This window comes from Microcaecilia unicolor, chromosome 1, assembly GCF_901765095.1.
Source record: "Microcaecilia unicolor chromosome 1, aMicUni1.1, whole genome shotgun sequence".
NCBI classification, from domain to species: Eukaryota; Metazoa; Chordata; class Amphibia; order Gymnophiona; family Siphonopidae; genus Microcaecilia; species Microcaecilia unicolor.
In genome coordinates, this window is record NC_044031.1 from 619,376,821 (window position 1) to 619,396,943 (window position 20,123).

The 20,123-nt window shown below is 47.5% G+C and overlaps 1 protein-coding gene across 1 annotated transcript in view; it reads left to right on the forward strand.

Annotated features, from left to right (window-relative positions):
- The window catches only part of TONSL (tonsoku like, DNA repair protein), a 281,739-nt gene extending 262,169 nt beyond the window's left edge, over window positions 1–19,570 (forward strand). The window contains exons 25-26 of the mRNA XM_030220206.1: window positions 8,873–9,006; window positions 18,592–19,570. Coding sequence (XP_030076066.1) covers window positions 8,873–9,006; window positions 18,592–18,785 — 328 coding nt within the window. The 3' untranslated portion in view covers window positions 18,786–19,570. The remainder of the gene's footprint in view (window positions 1–8,872; window positions 9,007–18,591) is intronic.
- Window positions 19,571–20,123: the final 553 nt, after the last annotated feature.

Below are 20,123 nucleotides of genomic sequence, written 5' to 3' on the forward strand. Positions count from 1 at the left end.
AGGTAGGCGGGCCCAGCCCTATTCCCAGCCCTCACCTGTTACGTTTGTGGAGGAAACAGCGAGCCCTCCAAAACCCACCAGAAACCCACTGTAGGGCTATGGTAGTGGTGTACAGTTGTGGGTAGTGGGTTTTGGGGGGGTTGGGGGGTTCAGCACACACGGTAAGGGAGCTATATACCTGGGAGCAATTTATGAAGTCCACTGCAGTGATCCCTAGGGTGCCCGGTTGGTATCCTGGGGGACCAGTGCACTAGAAATGCTGGCTCATCCCACGACCAAATGGCTTGCATTTGGTCGTTTCTGAGATGGACATCCTTGGTTTCGATTATCGCCGAAAATAAGAAACGACCAAATCTAGGGACGACCAAATTTAAGAATTTGGACGTCCCTGACCATATTATCGAAATAAAAGATGGACGTCCGCCCCTGGATTGGGACGTTCTGCGAGGACATCCAAATCGAAATGAGGACGTCCCTTTCGATTATGCCCCTCTAGATGACTAGAGGGTAAAAGGAGCACTCAGCAAGGGCAAAGCAATAGGAACCAACCCCCCCCCCCCCCCCCCCCCCCCAAAAAAAAAAAATGATTTATTTGACTCAGTCTTTAACTAAAGAGGATGTTAGTGTCATACTCACACCAGAAACATTCTTTGATGGTAGTAACTGAAGCAACTAAAACACATCACTAAATTTAAGAGACATAACAGAGCAAATTGACAAACTAACGGTAGCAATGACAAGGTCAGGATAGTATTCACCCAAGTCTTGAAAAAGACATGACATTGCTAACTTGTTACTAGTAATCTGTAATTTAAAATAAGCATTGTATCTGATGACTGGAGGATAGGTAATGTAGTGTCAATTAAAAATAAATTCTCCAGAAGTGATCTGGAAAAATATATAGCTGTATGTCTAATGCAGATTTTGGGCAAATTAGTAGAAGCTATTCTAAAAATGACTGACCATATAGAGTGATGAACAACAAAGAAGAAAAAAAACCTTTGCAAAACACAAACCAAAACAGCAACAGCAAAGGTGACAAACAGGAGTCCCAAGATCGATCATGGTGATGAATAATACTTTTTCTCCGAGGACAAGCAGGCTGCTTGTTCTCACTGATGGGTGACGTCCACGGCAGCCCCTCCAATCGGAAACTTCACTAGCAAAGGCCTTTCCTAGTCCTCGCGCGCCCATGCGCACCGCGCATGCGCGGCTGTCTTCCCGCCCGAACCGGCTAGTGTTCGTCAGTCTTCTTTTGTCCGCGCTCGGTACGGTCGTGTTTGCGCCGTTCGCGCTCTTTAAGTTGACCCTCGCGCGTCTTTTGACTTTTCGCTTTAAAAAAAAAAAAAAGGGGATTTCGGAGAAGGGCTTTTCGGTCTTTTTCCCCTTCCCGTATTTCTAGTTTTTGGCCCCGTTAAGTTTTCTTTCGTTTTCGGGGTAGGCCCTTTTGAGGCCTCGGGTCGAATTTTTTCTCCCCCTCTTTTTGATGCCTTACCGCAATTACGAGTTTTGATTTCGCCGACGTGATTTTTCCGCCCATGTCATCGAAGTCTCCCAGCGGCTTCAAGAAGTGCACCCAGTACGCCCGGGTAATCTCGCTCACTGATAGGCACGCGTCGTGTCTTCAGTGTCTGGGGGCTGGGCACCACCCGCAGGCCTGTAGTCTTTGCGCCCTTTTACAGAAAAGGACTCAGGTAGCGAGATTGGCCCAGTGGAACGTTTTGTTCTCGGGCTCTTCGTCGGCATCGGCACCGGGAGTATCGAGTGCGTCGATGTCGACAGCGTCAAAACCTCCGCCCTCAGCCGCGACTGTATCGGTTGCATCGAGGCATCGTCTGGGCCGAGACATCGGAAGGCTGCATCGGCGTCAGTGGTACCGGGACCTCCATTAGTGCTGATGTCGTCGGACGGTGGTGCTTCGACTGGAGTGCAGGTGAGGGCTGTCCATTCCCCTGCCGGTGGCGGTGAGCCTTCGGGTGGGTCTCCCCCTACCCTGAGGGCTCCTGCGGTACAGCCCCCCCGAGACCGACCTTCTTCGGCCTCGGCCCCGAGGAAACGACGGCTGGATTCTACGTCGTCCTCGTCGGTACCGGGAAGCTCCGGTGACATGCTTTGTTTGAAAAAGTCAAAGAAGCATCGACACCGGTCTCCTTCCCGCGTCGGTACCGAGAGCTCTGGGTCGCTGAGGGAGTCGGCACCCAGTAGGCATCGGCACCGGGAGGACTGCTCACCCTCTGTTCAGGAGGTGTCGATGCGCTCCACCTTGGACAGCCCGGAACAGACTCTGACTTCGACACCTGCATCGGCTTCCATGTCTTTCTCCACAGCCGGCCTGCACGAGAGTCTCCGGGCTGTTCTCCCAGAGATCCTGGGAGAGCTGTTGTGCCCTTCCCCTCCGGTACCGGGGGTGCTTGCGCCTCCGGTACCGTCGAGTGAGGCGCCGGCTGGCCCCTTGCCCGGGGTGAGGTCTCCGACATCGGTGCCGCTTGCGGTACCGACTGCGGTCGCCTCCCAGGAAGGGTCCCCGACGACGTCAGCGGAGGGAGCTTCGCCGGTGCGGGCGAGGGAGTCTACCTCTCGACGCTCACACCGTGGCCGTGGTTCCACGGAGTCGAGCCGGGCACAGCTTCAGACACAGGTTCATGAACTTGTGTCTGATACCGATGGTGAGGCCTCGTGGGAGGAGGAGGAGGAGGACATCAGGTATTTCTCTGACGAGGAGTCTGATGGCCTTCCTTCTGATCCCACTCCCTCCCCTGAAAGGCAGCTTTCTCCTCCCGAGAGTCTGTCTTTTGCGGCCTTTGTCCGGGAGATGTCTACGGCCATCCCCTTCCCGGTGGTTGTGGAGGACGAGCCCAGGGCTGAAATGTTTGAGCTCCTGGACTATCCTTCTCCACCTAAGGAAGCGTCCACAGTACCCATGCATCATGTCCTAAAAAAGACATTGCTTGTGAACTGGACAAAACCATTAACTAATCCCCACATCCCCAAGAAGATCGAGTCCCAGTACCGGATCCATGGGGACCCAGATCTGATGCGCACTCAGTTGCCTCATGATTCTGGAGTTGTGGATCTGGCCCTAAAGAAGGCTAAGAGTTCTAGGGAGCATGCTTCGGCGCCCCCGGGCAAGGACTCTAGAACCTTAGACTCCTTTGGGAGGAAGGCCTACCATTCTTCTATGCTCGTGGCCAAAATCCAGTCTTACCAGCTCTACACGAGCATACACATGCGGAACAATGTGCGGCAGTTGGCGGGCTTGGTTGATGCTCTCCCCCCTGAGCAAGCCAAGCCTTTTCAGGAGGTGGTCAGGCAGCTGAAGGCGTACAGAAAATTCCTGGCCAGAGGGGTGTATGACACCTTTGATGTTGCGTCCAGGGCCGCTGCTCAAGGTGTGGTGATGCGCAGACTCTCATGGCTGCGTGCCTCCGACCTGGAGAATAGGATCCAGCAGCGGATTGCGGACTTGCCTTGCCGTGCGGACAATATTTTTGGAGAGAAGGTCGAACAGGTGGTAGAGCAGCTCCACTAGCGGGATACCGCTTTCGACAAGTTCTCCCGCCGGCAGCCTTCAGCTTCTACCTCCACAGGTAGACGTTTTTATGGGGGAAGGAAGACTGTTCCCTACTCTTCTGGTAAGCGTAGGTACAATCCTCCTTCTCGACAGCCTGCGGCCCAGGCTAAGCCCCAGCGCGCTCGCTCTCGTCAGCAGCGTGTGCCTCAGCAAGGCCCCTCGGCTCCCCAGCAAAAGCAAGGGACGAGCTTTTGACTGGCTCCAGCAGAGCATAGCCGACATCAACGTGTCAGTGCCGGGCGATCTGCCGGTCGGGGGGAGGTTGAAAGTTTTTCACCAAAGGTGGCCTCTCATAACCTCCGACCAGTGGGTTCTCCAAATAGTCCGGCAAGGATACACCCTCAATTTGGTTTCCAAGCCTCCAAATTGCCCACCGGGAGCTCAGTCCTACAGCTTCCAGCACAAGCAGGTACTTGCAGAGGAACTCTCCGCCCTTCTCAGCGCCAATGCGGTCGAGCCCGTGCCATCCGGGCAAGAAGGGCTGGGATTCTATTCCAGGTACTTCCTTGTGGAAAAGAAAACAGGGGGATGCGTCCCATCCTAGACCTAAGGGCCCTGAACAAATATCTGGTCAAAGAAAAGTTCAGGATGCTTTCCCTGGGCACCCTTCTTCCCATGATTCAGGAAAACGACTGGCTATGCTCTCTGGACTTGAAGGACACCTACACGCACATCCTGATACTGCCAGCTCACAGACAGTATCTGCGATTTCAGCTGGGCACACGTCACTTCCAGTACTGTGTGCTACCCTTTGGGCTCGCCTCTGCGCCCAGAGTGTTCACAAAGTGCTTGGCTGTAGTAGCAGCGGTGCTTCGCAGACTGGGGGTACACGTGTTCCCATATCTCGACGATTGGCTGGTGAAGAACACATCCGAGGCAGGAGCCCTGCAGTCCATGCAGATGACTATTCGCCTCCTGGAGCTACTGGGGTTTGTGATAAATTATCCAAAGTCCCATCTTCTCCCAGTGCAGAGACTCAAATTCATAGGAGCTCTGCTGGATTCTCGGACGGCTCGTGCCTATCTCCCAGAGACGAGAGCCAACAACTTGTTGTCCCTCGTCTCGCGGGTGCGAGCGTCACAGCAGATCACAGCTCGGCAGATGTTGAGATTGCTGGGCCACATGGCCTCCACAGTTCATGTGACTCCCATGGCCCGCCTTCACATGCGATCTGCTCAATGGACCCTAGCTTCCCCGTGGTTTCAGGCTGCTGGGGATCTAGAAGACGTGATCCACCTGTCCACGAGTTTTCTCAAATCCCTGTATTGGTGGACGATTTGGTCCAATTTGACCCTGGGACGTCCTTTCCAAATTCCTCAGCCACAAAAAGTGCTGACTACGGATGCGTCTCTCCTGGGGTGGGGAGCTCATGTCGATGGGCTTCACACCCAAGGAAGCTGGTCCCTCCAGGAACGCGATCTGCAGATCAATCTCCTGGAGTTACGAGCGGTCTGGAACGCTCTGAAGGCTTTCAGAGATCGGCTGTCCCACCAAATTATCCAAATTCAGACAGACAACCAGGTTGCCATGTATTACATCAACAAGCAGGGGGGCACCGGATCTCGCCCCCTGTGTCAGGAAGCCGTCAGCATGTGGCTTTGGGCTCGCCGTCAGGGCATGGTGCTCCAAGCCACATACCTGGCAGGCGTAAACAACAGTCTGGCCGACAGACTGAGCAGGATTATGCAACCTCACGAGTGGTCGCTCAATTCCCGAGTAGTGTGCCAGATCTTCCAGGTGTGGGGCACCCCCTTTGCATCTCGAGCCAACCACAAGGTCCCTCAGTTCTGTTCCAGACTTCAGGCCCCCGGCAGACTGGCATCGGATGCCTTCCTCCTGGACTGGGGGGAAGGTCTGCTGTATGCTTATCCTCCCATACCTCTGGTGGGGAAGACTTTGTTGAAACTCAAGCAAGACCGAGGCACCATGATTCTGATTGCTCCTTTTTGGCCGCGTCAGATCTGGTTCCCTCTTCTTCTGGAGTTGTCCTCCGAAGAACCGTGGAGATTGGAGTGTTTTCCGACCCTCATCACACAGGACGAAGGGGCGCTTCTGCATCCCAACCTCCGGTCTCTGGCTCTCACGGCCTGGATGTTGAGAGCGTAGACTTTGTCTCTTTGGGTCTGTCAGAGGGTGTCTCCCGCATCTTGCTTGCTTCCAGGAAAGATTCCACTAAGAGGAGTTACTTCTTTCTATGGAGGAGGTTTGCCATCTGGTGTGACAGCAAGGCCCTAGATCCTCGCTCTTGTCCTACACAGACCCTGCTTGAATACCTTCTGCACTTGTCTGAGTCTGGTCTCAAGACCAACTCTGTAAGGGTTCACCTTAGTGCAATCAGTGCATACCATTACCGTGTGGAAGGTAAGCCAATCTCAGGACAGCCTTTAGTTGTTCGCTTCATGAGAGGTTTGCTTTTGTCAAAGCCCCCTGTCAAACCTCCTGCAGTGTCATGGGATCTCAATGTCGTTCTCACCCAGCTGATGAAACCTCCTTTTGAGCCACTGAACTCCTACCATCTGAAGTACTTGACCTGGAAGGTCATTTTCTTGGTGGCAGTTACTTCAGCTTGTAGAGTCAGTGAGCTTCAGGCCCTGGTAGCCCAGGCTCCTTACACCAAATTTCATCATAACAGAGTAGTCCTCCGCACTCACCCTAAGTTCTTGCCAAAGGTTGTGTCGGAGTTCCATCTGAACCAGTCAATTGTCTTGCCAACATTCTTTCCCCGTCCTCATTCCTGCCCTGCTGAACGTCAGCTGCACACATTGGACTGCAAAAGAGCATTGGCCTTCTATCTGGAGCGGACACAGCCCAACAGACAGTCCGCCCAATTGTTTGTTTCTTTTGATCCCAACAGGAGGGGAGTGGCTGTGGGGAAACGCACCATATCCAATTGGCTAGCAGATTGCATTTCCTTCACTTACGCCCAGGCTGGGCTGGCTCTTGAGGGTCATGTCACGGCTCATGATGTTAGAGCCATGGCAGCGTCGGTAGCCCACTTGAAGTCAGCCACTATTGAAGAGATTTGCAAAGCTGCGACGTGGTCATCTGTCCACACATTCACATCTCATTACTGCCTGCAGCAGGATACCCGACACGACAGTCGGTTCGGGCAGTCAGTGCTTCAGAATCTGTTTGGGGTTTAGAATCCAACTCCACCCCCCTAGGCCCATGTTTATTCTGTTCCAGGCTACACTCTCAGTTAGTTGGATAAATTGTTAGGTCAATCTCGGTTATGTCCTCGCCGTTGCGAGGCCCAATTGACCATGTTTGTTGTTTTGAGTGAGCCTGGGGGCTAGGGATACCCCATCAGTGAGAACAAGCAGCCTGCTTGTCCTCGGAGAAAGCGAATGCTACATACCTGTAGAAGGTATTCTCCGAGGACAGCAGGCTGATTGTTCTCACAAACCCGCCCGCCTCCCCTTTGGAGTTGTCTCTTCCTTTGTCTTTGTCTTGCTACATATGGGACTGACGAACACGAGCCGGTTCGGGCGGGAAGACGGCTGCGCGGTGCGCATGGGCGCGTGAGGACTAGCAAAGGCATTTGCTAGTGAAGTTTCCGATTGGAGGGGCTGCCGTGGACGTCACCCATCAGTGAGAACAATCAGCCTGCTGTCCTCGGAGAATACCTTCTACAGGTATGTAGCATTCGCTATTATGTTAAAAGAAAGACTCTACACGAATTTGTGTTTCAGCCGAAGGCCTTCATCAGGAGTCTGATCTCACAATTTCATCACATAATAAAGCGATACTACTGAAACATATACATACACCTTCATAAAAATATGGCCAAAGTACAAAGAAACAAATTCCAGTGGCAGAAGCACTGAAGCTTCTCACAAAAAACGCAATCCTTCAGTTGCAGTCCTCTAGTCTTTGTACATTTTCTACACCACTCAGTATTTTGTAGACCTCTAACATATCCCCCCTCAGCCATCTCTTTTCCAAATTCAAGAGCCCTAACCTCTTAAGTCTTTACTCATATGAACATTTTGGTCACCCGATACAGAGGTATTATAATATTCTTTGTCATCTTTTCTATCCCTTTCCTAATAATTCCCAGCATCCTGGGTCCCTACCACCTCTGAGGCTCTCTTGAAAGGACTAACCTCTTTATTGATTATTTAAAACATACTATACCGCACTTCCAACTGCCCCAAATGCATATGATGTTTGAGACATCAATATTTAAAAATCACACTCTGAATTTCCCATGTCTTGCCATCCATAACAGAAGCCAGGTGGGTGTACCTTTATCTATGGTGTGAATCCGAACTGAGGATCAAGGTTACTACAGTTTAGCTGGCCTGTTAGTTTGCTTGCTAACAGGGCTACAGCAGTGCAGCATGGATAATATTACCCATAAGTACTACTACTACTTAACATTTCTAGAGCGCTACTAGGGTTACGCAGCGCTGTACAATTTAACAAAGAGAGACAGTCCCTGCTCAAAGAGCTTACAATCTAATAGACAAGTGAATAAGTACATAAGTATTGCCATACTGGGACAAACCAAAGGTCCATCAAGCCCAGCATCCTGTTTCCAACAGTGGCCAATCCAGGTCACAAATACCTGGCAAGATCCCAAAAAAGTACAAAACATTTTATACTGCTTATCCCAGAAATAGTGCATTTTCCCCGTCCATTTAATAATGGTCTATGGACTTTTCCTTTAGGAAGCCGTCCAAACCTTTTTTAAACTCCGCTAAGTCAACCGCCTTTACCACATTCTCTGGCAATGAATTCCAGAGTTTAATTACACGTTGAGTGAAGAAAGATTTTCTCCAATTCGTTTTAAATTTACTACATTGTAGCTTCATTGCATGCTCCCTAGTCCTAGTATTTTTGGAAAGTGTAAACAGACGCTTCACATCTACCCGCTAAACTCCTCATTATTTTATAGACCTCTATCGTATCGCCCCTCAGCTGCCTTTTCTCCAAACTGAAGAGCCCTAGCCCCTTTAGCCTTTCCTCATAGGGAAGTCGTCCCATCCCCTTTATCATTTTCGTCACCCTTCTCTGCACCTTTTCTAATTCCACTATATCTTTTTTGAGATGCGGCGACCAGAATTGAACATATTTGAGGTGCAGTTGCACCATGGAGCGATACAAAGGCATAACATCCTCATTTTTGTTTTCCATTCCTTTTCTAATAATACCTAACATTCTATTTGCTTTCTTAGCCGCAGCAGCACACTGAGCAGAAGGTTTCAACGTATCATCAATGACGACACCTAGATCCTGTTCTCTGCAGTTTTTGTTTGCTAATGACATCACTTATTTTGCTTGCCCTGTTGGTATTAGGTGTGTCCTGCTGTGCCCCTTGCTGGTTTCACTGGATGTGTCTGGAAACCCTGGGATTGGTGCCGACGGCCTGGATGCATTGCTTGCTGCCCTCAGGGAACGGAAGATTGGCTTGAAATACCTTAGCCTGGCAGGTAAGTGCCCCCAGTAATGGAGGCAAGAGCGAAACTGACACAACTTGGTAAAGCAGGAAAGGAGTGGGGACTAGAAGGGCACAGAGCGGGTAGCAGGGAAGGATGGAGGTTAGAGAAAGGAGGTGCGGGAAGGTACCTAGCTACATAAAGGAAGATGGCTAGGGTTAAAACTGGAGAGGAAATACTGAAGTTGCCAAAAGGTCAGACGTAGCAGTAAAATACTAGTAGATTTGAAGATCGTGAGTAGAGCAGAGGTTCCCAGACAGTGGGTCAAGACCCCAGATGGGTCACAGAAATAGGATGACTTGTCCTCCCTCTGGACCTCCACTGTGATCTGTGCCCAGTAGTGACAGCATGGAGCCTCCTCCAGCGTGGGCTTCCTGCAGAGTACTGTGGTCTGGCACATAGGGTCCTGTGCTAAATGCTAATAGTGTTGCCACCACTGTGGCTACTGCTTTCATGCTTTGGATAAGGGAGGGATGGAGGGCAGTAGAGGTCTTATATTATTTTCATCATCTAGGGTCATGAAAAATTTTAAGTGTTAAAATTAGGTCATACCTCGAGGACTTGGAAGTAACCTTCTGTCTCTCTTTAGTCAAGTGGGTACAATATGCTATGGGCATTTGTAAAATGGACAGGCTTTCTGCTGAACAGAGGCATGTTCTGCCTAAATGGGAGAAGATATGTTCTCCTTTTGCCACGTCCTGTATCTGAAGCTTGAAGATAGAGTAATAGGTTATAAAGGGAGGTGGGGTCTATAGTATTAGTGTTGGGACTTAGTCTGTTCATATTCGTATGGATGTGAAGGAGTAGCCTAATGGGTAGTACAGCAGACTTTGATCGTGCCGACGTTGGGCAAATCACTTAACCCTCCATTGACCCAGGTACAAAACTTAGATTGCCCTCTTGGGACAAAGAAAGTACCTGCATATAATGTGTACAGCGCTACGTATGTCTAAGAGCACTATAGAGATGATTAGTAATAGTAGTAGTAATTTACTGCTCTTTATGGGGTGTGTTAGATATAGGGTGTTTAGGGGGGATTATAGGGGTATATTTGGTGTGTTTGTGGAGGTACTGTAAACCTAGGACTAAAATGTGTAAAAGAGAAAGCTTATGTACTTTGTCATTTGCTGAACCGTTTGGTTATTTTATTGAATTTGATTCTCTTTACATTTATAGCATGCTTACTGGTTCAATAAAATTGCCTTTAAAAATATATTTTAAAAAAGCATCATACCAGATAAAAGTTTGGGAAGCACTGTGATAGAAACTAAGAAGAGAGACAGAGAAATCAAATCAAAGGGAAAATCAAGTAGAAAATAATATAAGCAAAGAATAAAAATCTCAAGCATAAGTTGAGGGCAGTTTTAGACATAAAAATGAACATAAATGCTGTGACCCATGTATAAGTGTAGACTTCCCTCCAGCCTTCTCTCTCTCACCTGGGCCAGCACCCCTCTCTCTTTCCCTTCTATCTGTGGGGTCCAAACTTTCTCCCTTTCCCTCTCTCCCTCCGCCAGCCTGCTCAGCATCTCAATCCCTACCCCCCGCACCCCCACCACCCTTTCTGTGTACCTTCAAATGGATATTCTGTAATGCAGCAGCAGTGCAGTGATACTCCTAGGCTGCCTGCAGCTTGCTCCAGGGCACACACTGATCCATCCTACTCCTTCAGAAACAGGAAGTTAAGTCAGAGGGGTGGGATGGGTCAGAAGGTGTTCAAGAACAGGCCCCAGGCAGCCTAGGAGTATTGCTGCACTGCCACTGCTCTATAGAAGATCTGTTTGAAGGTACACGGTAGAGGAAGGGGAAGGGATTGTGCTGCCAATGGGGGTTGAGGGATAATTAATTTTTTTTAGCGCTACTGGTATTACTCGTATATAGGACGACCCCAGGATTTTTATTTTTTTTTTTAAGGCATTTTTTGGCTCAAATTTCTCAACTTGGGGAGGAAGTGACATCACGGAGGCGAATGGCTGCCTAGGCTTTTAGCTCCCGCACTTCCCTACCTTAACGCATCATTATTAGTGCTATTTGAGGCTTATTTTCAGCAAATATCCCACTGGGAGACGTTCCAGACACTCTGCTGCCTAACATGAGCAAGCAATCAGCATCGCAGCAGCGGGGAAGCGAGCGTGCATCAAAGCGACAGAACGCGAGGAGTCTTTCACGCCATGCTTCTCCCGCAATGTCGGACTCAGATTCGGCAGCTTCACACGCGACGTCACGCCATTCCGCCTCAAAGAAGAGCTCGTCAGCTGACTTGGCTAAATGTTTGGAGGCGATCCGCAAAGAAATAAAAGCATCACGAGTGGAAATACTGGAGCATGTTGACGCTATCAGTTTGGATCTGAGAGAGCTGGCGGGCAGAGTGGAAACCCTGGAGGAACGGATGGATGATCAGGATGAGCAGCATGGTGTGCTGAGCTTGTGTATCTCACAGATGGATCCACAGAATCTCACGAATGGATCCACAGAAGCTTAGCTGAAATTGGGTGGCGGGGGGAAGAGGGGTTGGTGGTTGAGAGGCTAGGATGGGGGAGGGCAGACTTATATGGGGTCTGTGCCGGAGCCGGTGATGGGAGGCGGGACTGGTGGTTGGGAGGCGGGAAATACTGCTGCACAGACTTATACGGTCTGTGCCCTGAAAAAGACAGGTACAAATCAAGGTAAGGTATACACATATGAGTTTATCGTGGGCAGACTAGATGGACCGTGCAGGTCTTTTTCTGCCGTCATCTACTATGTTACTATGTCACAGATGCAGGAGCAATCAGAGGACTTTAAATATAAACTCGATGACCTTGAGAACAGAGGCAGAAGGCACAATCTGCGGTTCCGTGGAATTCCTGAAAGCGGAGACATGGAAGATATTCCGGTGCTGGTGCGGAACCTGTGCGAAAAAATCTTGGGGGAGGCCTGGTATCCAGCTGCAGCGGCTATGGATACAGCACATAGAGTGCAGGGTCAGCGAGTGGATAACAGACCCAGAGACATTCTTGTTTGCTTTTCCTCCTATGCGTTTAAAGAAATGCTGTGGCAGAAGGCTCGTAAGCTCCCAGACCTGCAATACAACGAAGCACGGATCTCTGTGTTCCAAGATCTGTCCGTGTTTACACTAACGCAGAGGCGTGCCATGAGACCAGTGATCGAGGTTTTGAATAAAGAAAAAATTGCTTATAGATGGGCTTTTCCATTTGCCATCTGTTTTGAACTCAAGGGGCAATAGTGTCGGAAGCAGAAAGTGGCTGATGCATGGAAGTGCTTGTACGAGGCTGGCCTGACCACGTCAGAGATGTTGCCTACAGAGCTGGCTTCGACGACCAAGGCGCCTGCAGAAGTGGAAGAGAGTTCCACAGAAACTGAAGACACCGAGAGCTCAGACCTGAAGGCCCAAGGAGGACTCTGGTGTTAAAATCACAACTGTAACTATTTCAGTGATTAAGTGCTGGCTTGGTGGATGAGTGGGGGGGATTGAGTGAAGTTTAATGTTCTGTGAGGGGTTAAGGTTGGAGATGGGGTGTTCATTTGCTTTAAAATAAGGGGTGGGGGCGTGTTTGAAGTGTGGGGGAGGGACTGGGTGGTGTGTTCGCTTCTTGAGTTGCTTTCTTCCAACTTCCCATGCAATGCTGGAAGGAATTGTTTGGTGGGTGGATATGGAGGGGGGGATGGGTTGGGAGGGAGGGGGGTTGTACTCGGGGAGGGGGAGTTAGGGAAGGGTATGCACCTTTCTTTAGTAATCTGGTTAGATCAGAGACGGTTCAATGGTGGGTTATAAGTTTTTCACTTACAATATAAAGGGACTAAACTCTCCTTATAAAAGACATGGACTATTGCATGAATTATGTTTGGTACAACCACAAGTGGTTTTTGTGCAGGAAACTCACTTCTTAAAAAAGCACGAGAGGTTATTGTCCTCTAAACAATACCCGCAGGTGGTCTGTGCTTCGGACGTAACAGGGACAAAAAAAAGAGGGGTGGCTATCATGTTTCATAAAGATGTTCAGGTGCAGATTGTACATACAAGAAGGGATAGGGAGGGAAGATTCCTTTTTCTGCACGTTATGTTGGAACATGAGGAGTACACATTGGTTAATGTATATGCGCCCATTGAGAGGCAGGAACACTTTTTCTTGCGACTCCAAAGGGAGCTTCAGGCCTTTGCCAGAGGGTAAGGTGCTGGTGGCAGGAGATTTTAATGTCACTATGCAGCCAAGGCTCGATAAGTCAGCTCTTCCTGCTCTGAAGGACTGTAGAATATCTCAGGCTTTGAACAATTTTGTAGAAGGGATGGGCCTGTATGATGTGTAGAGAATGGGACACCCTAGGGGGAGGGACTACACTTTTTATTCCCAGGTGCATCTCACCTACTCTAGACTAGACTATATCTTTCTTGATAAAACTTTGTCTGAAGGGGGGGGAAGAGTCCTCTATAGGTAATATTACCATATCAGACCATGCCCCAGTCTGGACTGTCATTCCTTCTTTGAGGGAGGAGGTGAGAGACAAAAGGTGGACATTTAATAACAACATGCTGCAGGATCCGGAAACAGTGGCTAGTTTTATCCCAGTCCTGAAAGAATATGTTGATATCAATATGGACTCGGGACCAACACTGGGTATGGTGTGGGATGCATTTAAGGCAGTCTCAAGAGGGCACTTTATCAAATGTGCTAGTCAGAAGGCCCGAGTTCACAGGGTACATCTAGCTCAATGTATGGAAAGATTGAGTGTCTTGGAAGATAGATATAGGGCCTCTGGCTCTGTAGCTGACTTTCGCAAGCTACAAGCGGTGAGATTGGAAATTGTGGGGTTGCATGAGGAGAGCTTGAAATTTGTGAATGAGAGAATGAAACAGGTTCACTATGCTTGTACTTATAAGCCCGGAAGACTGTTGGCTACGAAATTAAGACGGATGAGAGCGGATCGACACATCTTGAGAGTAAGGGACGCCAAGGGAGACGTTGCATAAGTCAGTTCAGATTAGGGAACGATTTGCCCAATATTATGAGAATCTATACAAAGAGGATGCTACTGTACAGACTGGGAGAATAGATGAGTATTTGGTGGCCAGGGGATTGCCAGTCCTTTCTGAATTGCAAAAAAGGGAGCTTGATGAGCCGGTGCAGGTGGAGGAGGTTATTGGGGTTGTAAAACCTTTGCCTACGGGGAAGGTGCCAGGATTAGATGGCTTCACAAATGAGTTTTTTAAGGCATATGTGGTGGAGCTGGCACCCTACCTGACAATGATAATTAATTCTGTGAGGGAAGAGGCACCTCTTCCTAAGACTATGATGGAGGCTTGGGTGGCGGTAGTACCAAAGCCAGGCAAGGATAAAACTGAGTGTTCCTCGTACCGACCCATATCGATTCTCAACACAGATGTCAAAATCCTGGCAAAGGTGCTGGCAAATCGTCTGAGGAGTGTACTTCCTTGCTTAATCCACCCAGATCAGTTGGGATTTATAGCTAAGAGGCAGGCCATAGATAATATACGCCGAATGGTGGACCTCTTGTATGCAACTCAGATAAAAGCCAGGGCCACGGTGTTACTCGGATTAGATGCTGAAAAAGCGTTTGACCGGGTACACTGGGGATATCTGGACAAGGTTCTGCATAGAGTGGGGATTGGACAGCTTTTTCAAGCCTGGATTCAGGCCTTGTACTCCTCGCCGCAGGCCTGTGTGAGAGTAAATGGTGGGAACTCAGAGGAATTTGGGTTAGGACGGGGAACTCGGCAGGGCTGTCCGTTGTCCCTTTTACTGTTTGCTCTGGCGATGGAACCTCTGGCGGCAGCTATTCGAGAGAACGACGACATTGCTGGAGTACAGGTAGGGGCACAGGAATATAAAATCGCGCTTTTTGCAGATGACCTGCTTCTGTCCCTAACAAACCCACTGGTCTCGCTACCTAACTTAATGAGGGTGATAGAGGAATATACCCGGGTATCTGGATACAAACTAAATGCTAGTAAATCTATTGGATTAGCTGTGGGAGTACCACCTGGATTGATGGAGACCCTGAGGACGTCCTTTGCATTTAAGTGGGAGGGTCGTGAATTAAGCTATCTAGGAGTTAAGATACGGAGTAACCTCTCGGAGCTGTTTGTAGCCAACTATCCGGCACTTAAGAAGGAGGTGCAGAAGGATTTGAATAACTGGATGTCTATGGGATTATCCTGGTTTGGGAGGATAGCGGCGATTAAAATGAACATACTGCCCCGTCTTCTATATCTATTTCAGGTCCTTCCTTTGTGGGTATCTCGAACTTTTCTGTCAGGACTGCAGGATATATTGATGCGCTTTGTTTGGAATCAGAGGAGACCGAGGTTGCCTCATGCTTTTCTCTATAAAAGTAAACGTGAGGGAGGGTTGGGGGTGCCAAATCTGTTCTGGTACTATTGTGCGGCGCAGTCCAGAGCAGCGATAGACTGGTTCAGGAAGGAAGATCACAAATTGTGGGTAGATATTGAGCAATCCTTGGTGGGAACTCAGAAATTAGGACATATAATGTGGCTTGCGAGTAGGCGTAGAGGACGAGTGGACAGGTTCCCGCCTACTGTGCAGGCTACTTTTTACTACTGGGACCTTATGTTTCCAGAACGTCAACCACTGGTGTCAGGCTTAGCCCCGATAGTGGATAACCCTATGTTTGAGCCTGGTATAGGAAATACTACTTTTAGCAGGTGGGCAGACTCCGGGTTGGACATGTTGGGACAGTTGCATGTGGGAGGAAATATGGTACCCTTTGAGAAGTTGGTGGACTATTTCGGGCTTCGGCCTGGTGATCGTTATGCCTACCTACAGTTGCAACATTTCTTGTTAGGGCAAGTCTATATAGGGTGTTTGAAGCATGATACACATCCAATGGAAGAGCTCTGCTAGATTTGAACATACCGTGCGGAATGATATCTCATTTGTATGCATATCAGGTGACAAATATTAAACAGTATGTACTGCATAGGAAGAGGTGGGAACAGGAATTACAGTTCACTTTATCAGATGCAGCTTGGCTGGCGTTGGAAAAATGGATCTTGAGATCATCCCTAGCAGTGGCAATGCAGGAAAATGCTATCAAAGTTTTTTTTACAGATGGTATCTGACACCAGTCAGACTACATCACATGTTTGCTCATGTGCCCAAAGGCTGCTGGCGGAATTGTGGTGGTGGGGACCATGGGTCACATTTGGTGGTCTTGCCCTAAAGCTCAGGCCTACTGGAGGGGGGTTGGCAAATCTGTACAGTGGCATCCTTTAGTTTTCCTACTTGGGCAGCAGCCAGAGGGCATTACGTCTGATCAGTGGCTCTTGTTGAGAGGATCCCTGCATGCAGCTTGCATAAATTTAGCACAGAACTGGAAATCGCCGAAGGTTCCCTCAATGGTGAATTGGAATACTAAGGTGCGATACATATGTGAAATGGAGAGATTAACTGCAGTAAGAAGGAAAACTTTGCCCGCATGGGAAAGGGTTTGGGAACCCTTTCTAAAAAAGTGTTATGGTTAAATGGTGTATACACAGGAGGGCAGGGAAGGTGTGAGGGGAAGGTGGGGGGTGTAGAACAAGGGTAGGGGAGATTTTCTGTATTAAAATTTAAAAAATTTGAAGTAGAGTTTGTATCTGTTATAGCATTGTTATTTAACTGAAGCCTTTTTTGTCAAATACTCATTGAGTGATTATGTGGAAATGTAGATTATTCTACTGTATCAAAATGAGTAGATGTTGTTTTGCAATGCTTAATAAAGACTTCTATAAATTAAAAAAAAAAATTCTCAACTTATAGTTGAGTACGGTATATAGCTAACCTAACATAATTAATGGTACTGCATTGAAATAATGTATCTGTATACTTACAAAGGAAAAGCACATTGCACAGAGTACAAGATTTCGTTCAGTCCTGAAAGAAGCACACATTCACTGTCCATACCGGATGTGATTTACTTGTGTTTCAGCAAAACTCTTAACTCGTGAATAAACCAAACAGTGTAGGGTTGGGTCCGAAGGTGAAAGACCGGATTGGAAACTAGTTAAGTGATAGAGGACAGAGGAAGGTGGTAAATGTTGGAGTTCACCATGAGGAGAGAAAGATCATTAGAGGAGCTCCTCAGGGAGTAAACAAAATGAAAGTGTTGGGGGGGGGGGGGGGGGGGAGGGAGATGAGTTCTACTTCAATGCAAAAAGTAGAGTCATGCATTTACTCTAGAAACTAAGATCCATTATACATTTAGTACGCCTAAATGAGCAGAATGAATGAATTATGTCCTAAGAAAGTTCAAGGATTGGCTGTACGCTCATCAGTTAAGATAAGCTGCACAAAATATTACAGTTTTTTGGTCAGAAATCCAAGAGAGCAATGCATGCTTACTAAGAGTAGGATGAGATACTGATGTGCAGTGAACAGGAGAGAGACCTTGAGCGATAGTGCATAATAATCTCAAGACAAAGATAGAAGGCTGCTGGGATGTATAGGAAGAAGCAGCAGGTAAAAGGATGTGATGGTTCTTTCTGGTCAGGTCACTGGTTTGGATTTTAGAGTTATTATTCGCTTTTTCAAAACCTGAACTCATGACGAGTTAAAATTCGACTACATGTTATTTCCCTTCCCAAGTGGGCTTACATTCTAGTTCAGCCCAAGGCACTGGAGGGTGAAGTGACTTATCCAAAGTCCCAGAGTGTTGGTAGTAGGAAAAGTGGGATTTACAACCCACTTCTCTTATCAACTTACCTGGAATATTCTGTCCACTTTGAGGCCACTTTGGAAAGGATGGAGGCGGTTCACAGAATTGCTACCAAAATGGTAGTCTACAGAAACATAATCTCCTAAATGTTCATACCCTTAAGGAGTAGAGAGAGACATCCAAAGACCTCAAAGATGTAAAGGCAGAGTGTGGGGTAAGGGCTATGACAAGTATACAGTATCCTTAACTGTGGGGAATATGTGTTAAATCCTAAGATAAGCACAGAGCATCCTTAGCTGTTGGGGGAGAGTGAGGGGTAAAGCCTGGAATAAGCACAGAGGATTCTTAGCTGTGAGGAATAAAGCCTAGGATGGGTGTCCAGATTGAATTTAAGGGCTGGCACTGTACTGTGGAGTTCCACATAAAGGGTTCTGGATTCAAAATCACCTTGAGTCTCCTTCCTGGGTTAGCTAGAAATGCAGGAGAGGCCAAGTTTGGGGCTCCTGACTACAGGGAATGGAAGGAACCTTTTGCTTGTCCTCCAGCAAATGCCTGTCACTGTAGTGATTAGGAGGGGATATCAAACAGAAGAAATGTCCGTGTGATTGCAAATGGAAGGCTCTTGGTGCCATATCCCAACCCTGGTTCCATTTGAGGAGGAGGAAATGCTGCACCAAATCTTTCTCATGCATATTCATTAAGGATATCCTGAAAGTCTGACTAGCTGGTTCTCCTCAGGACAGGTTTAAGAATCACTGGAGGAGGGACCTCCCTTCAAGGCCTGGTCCCTTCCCTCATTTGGTTATTCTGCTGTAGCTGCTAAGTGCTTATTGTAGGCTTTCTGCGGTCTAGTATTCACCACGTCTGGGCAACATCACTCACAACTGATTTTATCTTTCTCCTTAGGATGCTCCATCCAAGGACCCCTGCACAGTATGGCACTAGACAGGATTGCTTTGGACCTGCAGGAGCTTCAGCTGTGCAGCCGCCAGCTAACCAAGATGGGCCAGGAGCAATTTGTGACAGCATGGCAGGCCACAATGGGTATCACTACGGATGTGGTTGCACGCCAGCAGAAACTCTTCTGTAAAAGCCTTTGAGAGACCTGATCAGCTGTTCTACCCTCTGCTTTGTGTCTCAGCTGTTATGTGCATTCATGCAATAGACTGAACAGGAACAACTGGATTTCCTACCACCAGATGCTGACGGGCCCCAATTTTGTTTTTTATACTGTTCTTGTGCTTAGTTTTACCGTCAATAAACTTATTGTAACTTGAGATATGTGCAGCTCCTCGTGTTGGAAAAGCTTCATTTTCCATGGGATCTGACGCTGTTTTCTTCTTATCATTTCTATCAGAAACTTTTCAAATTCAGGTGGAGAAATACAGAAAAACTTAGCACCAGAATCCTGGAATAGTTTTTTAGTACAAGCTATAGCCTATAACAACTGTGTGTATGTGGCTCCTTCATCTTGTCAGCATAGCTCTTATAATAGTTGTGACAACGGGTTTATCAGCTCAGTTAAAGCCACCTTGGAGTTTTTAGCTGGTGGACTAAAAGGCCTTTTTTGAACATAATTCCTCTGCAGTACAAAACTTTAGGGATGGGGAGAATTCTAGTTGTTTAAGAAAACAGAGATAAACAAATGTACTATACTGACTGTTCCTGCCATCTTGTAAGCTAGGCTTGATGATATGAGTATAATGTGTTTCAGCTTCGCATCCATTTCCTCTTGGATGCTTATAAACGTGACTGCCTGAACATGATATTTTGATATGTGTTCTATACAGTAACAGAGAAAACCTGCTATATATATTTATGTAAACAGTACCAAATCATGTATTTTTCATAAAGTGTTTAATATAAGAGGGCAAATTTTGTATTCTTCGAGCTGGTTTTTTACCTATAAAGGAAGCATTCCTAATGTATTTGTCTATTTATTAAGGACTAGAAGTTTTGGAGTGTCTGAGGTTAAAATACCAACAGTGAACTGCTAACTGCACATGTCTGCTCTGCTATTTGCTGGTTCTGTGATGCTAGCTGTGTGTACCTTTAAATAGCTTTGCCTACCTGTATCATGCTAAAATTTTTATTTATTGGAATTTATTAACCGCTTTTATGAAGAGATTCACCCAAGGCGTGGTGTACAGCAGGTACAGTTTAACATAAAACTTACAACTTTGTTAACAATAGTAACATTACCAAGAGTAAGTATAAATACAATAAATGAGGTAACTTGAAAACGGGTAAAGTGAAACAGTATCAAAAATATACACATTTAACAGCAACCTGTTTAGGTTCAGGGAAGAGGGGGAGATGCATATCAGGACTAGGGTTGCCAACTTTTTAGAAAGAGAAAATAAACTTTATTTGATGACACCTCACCAATAAGCTCGAGATGGTTTATATACAAATGTATCAGTATACAAAAATATTAA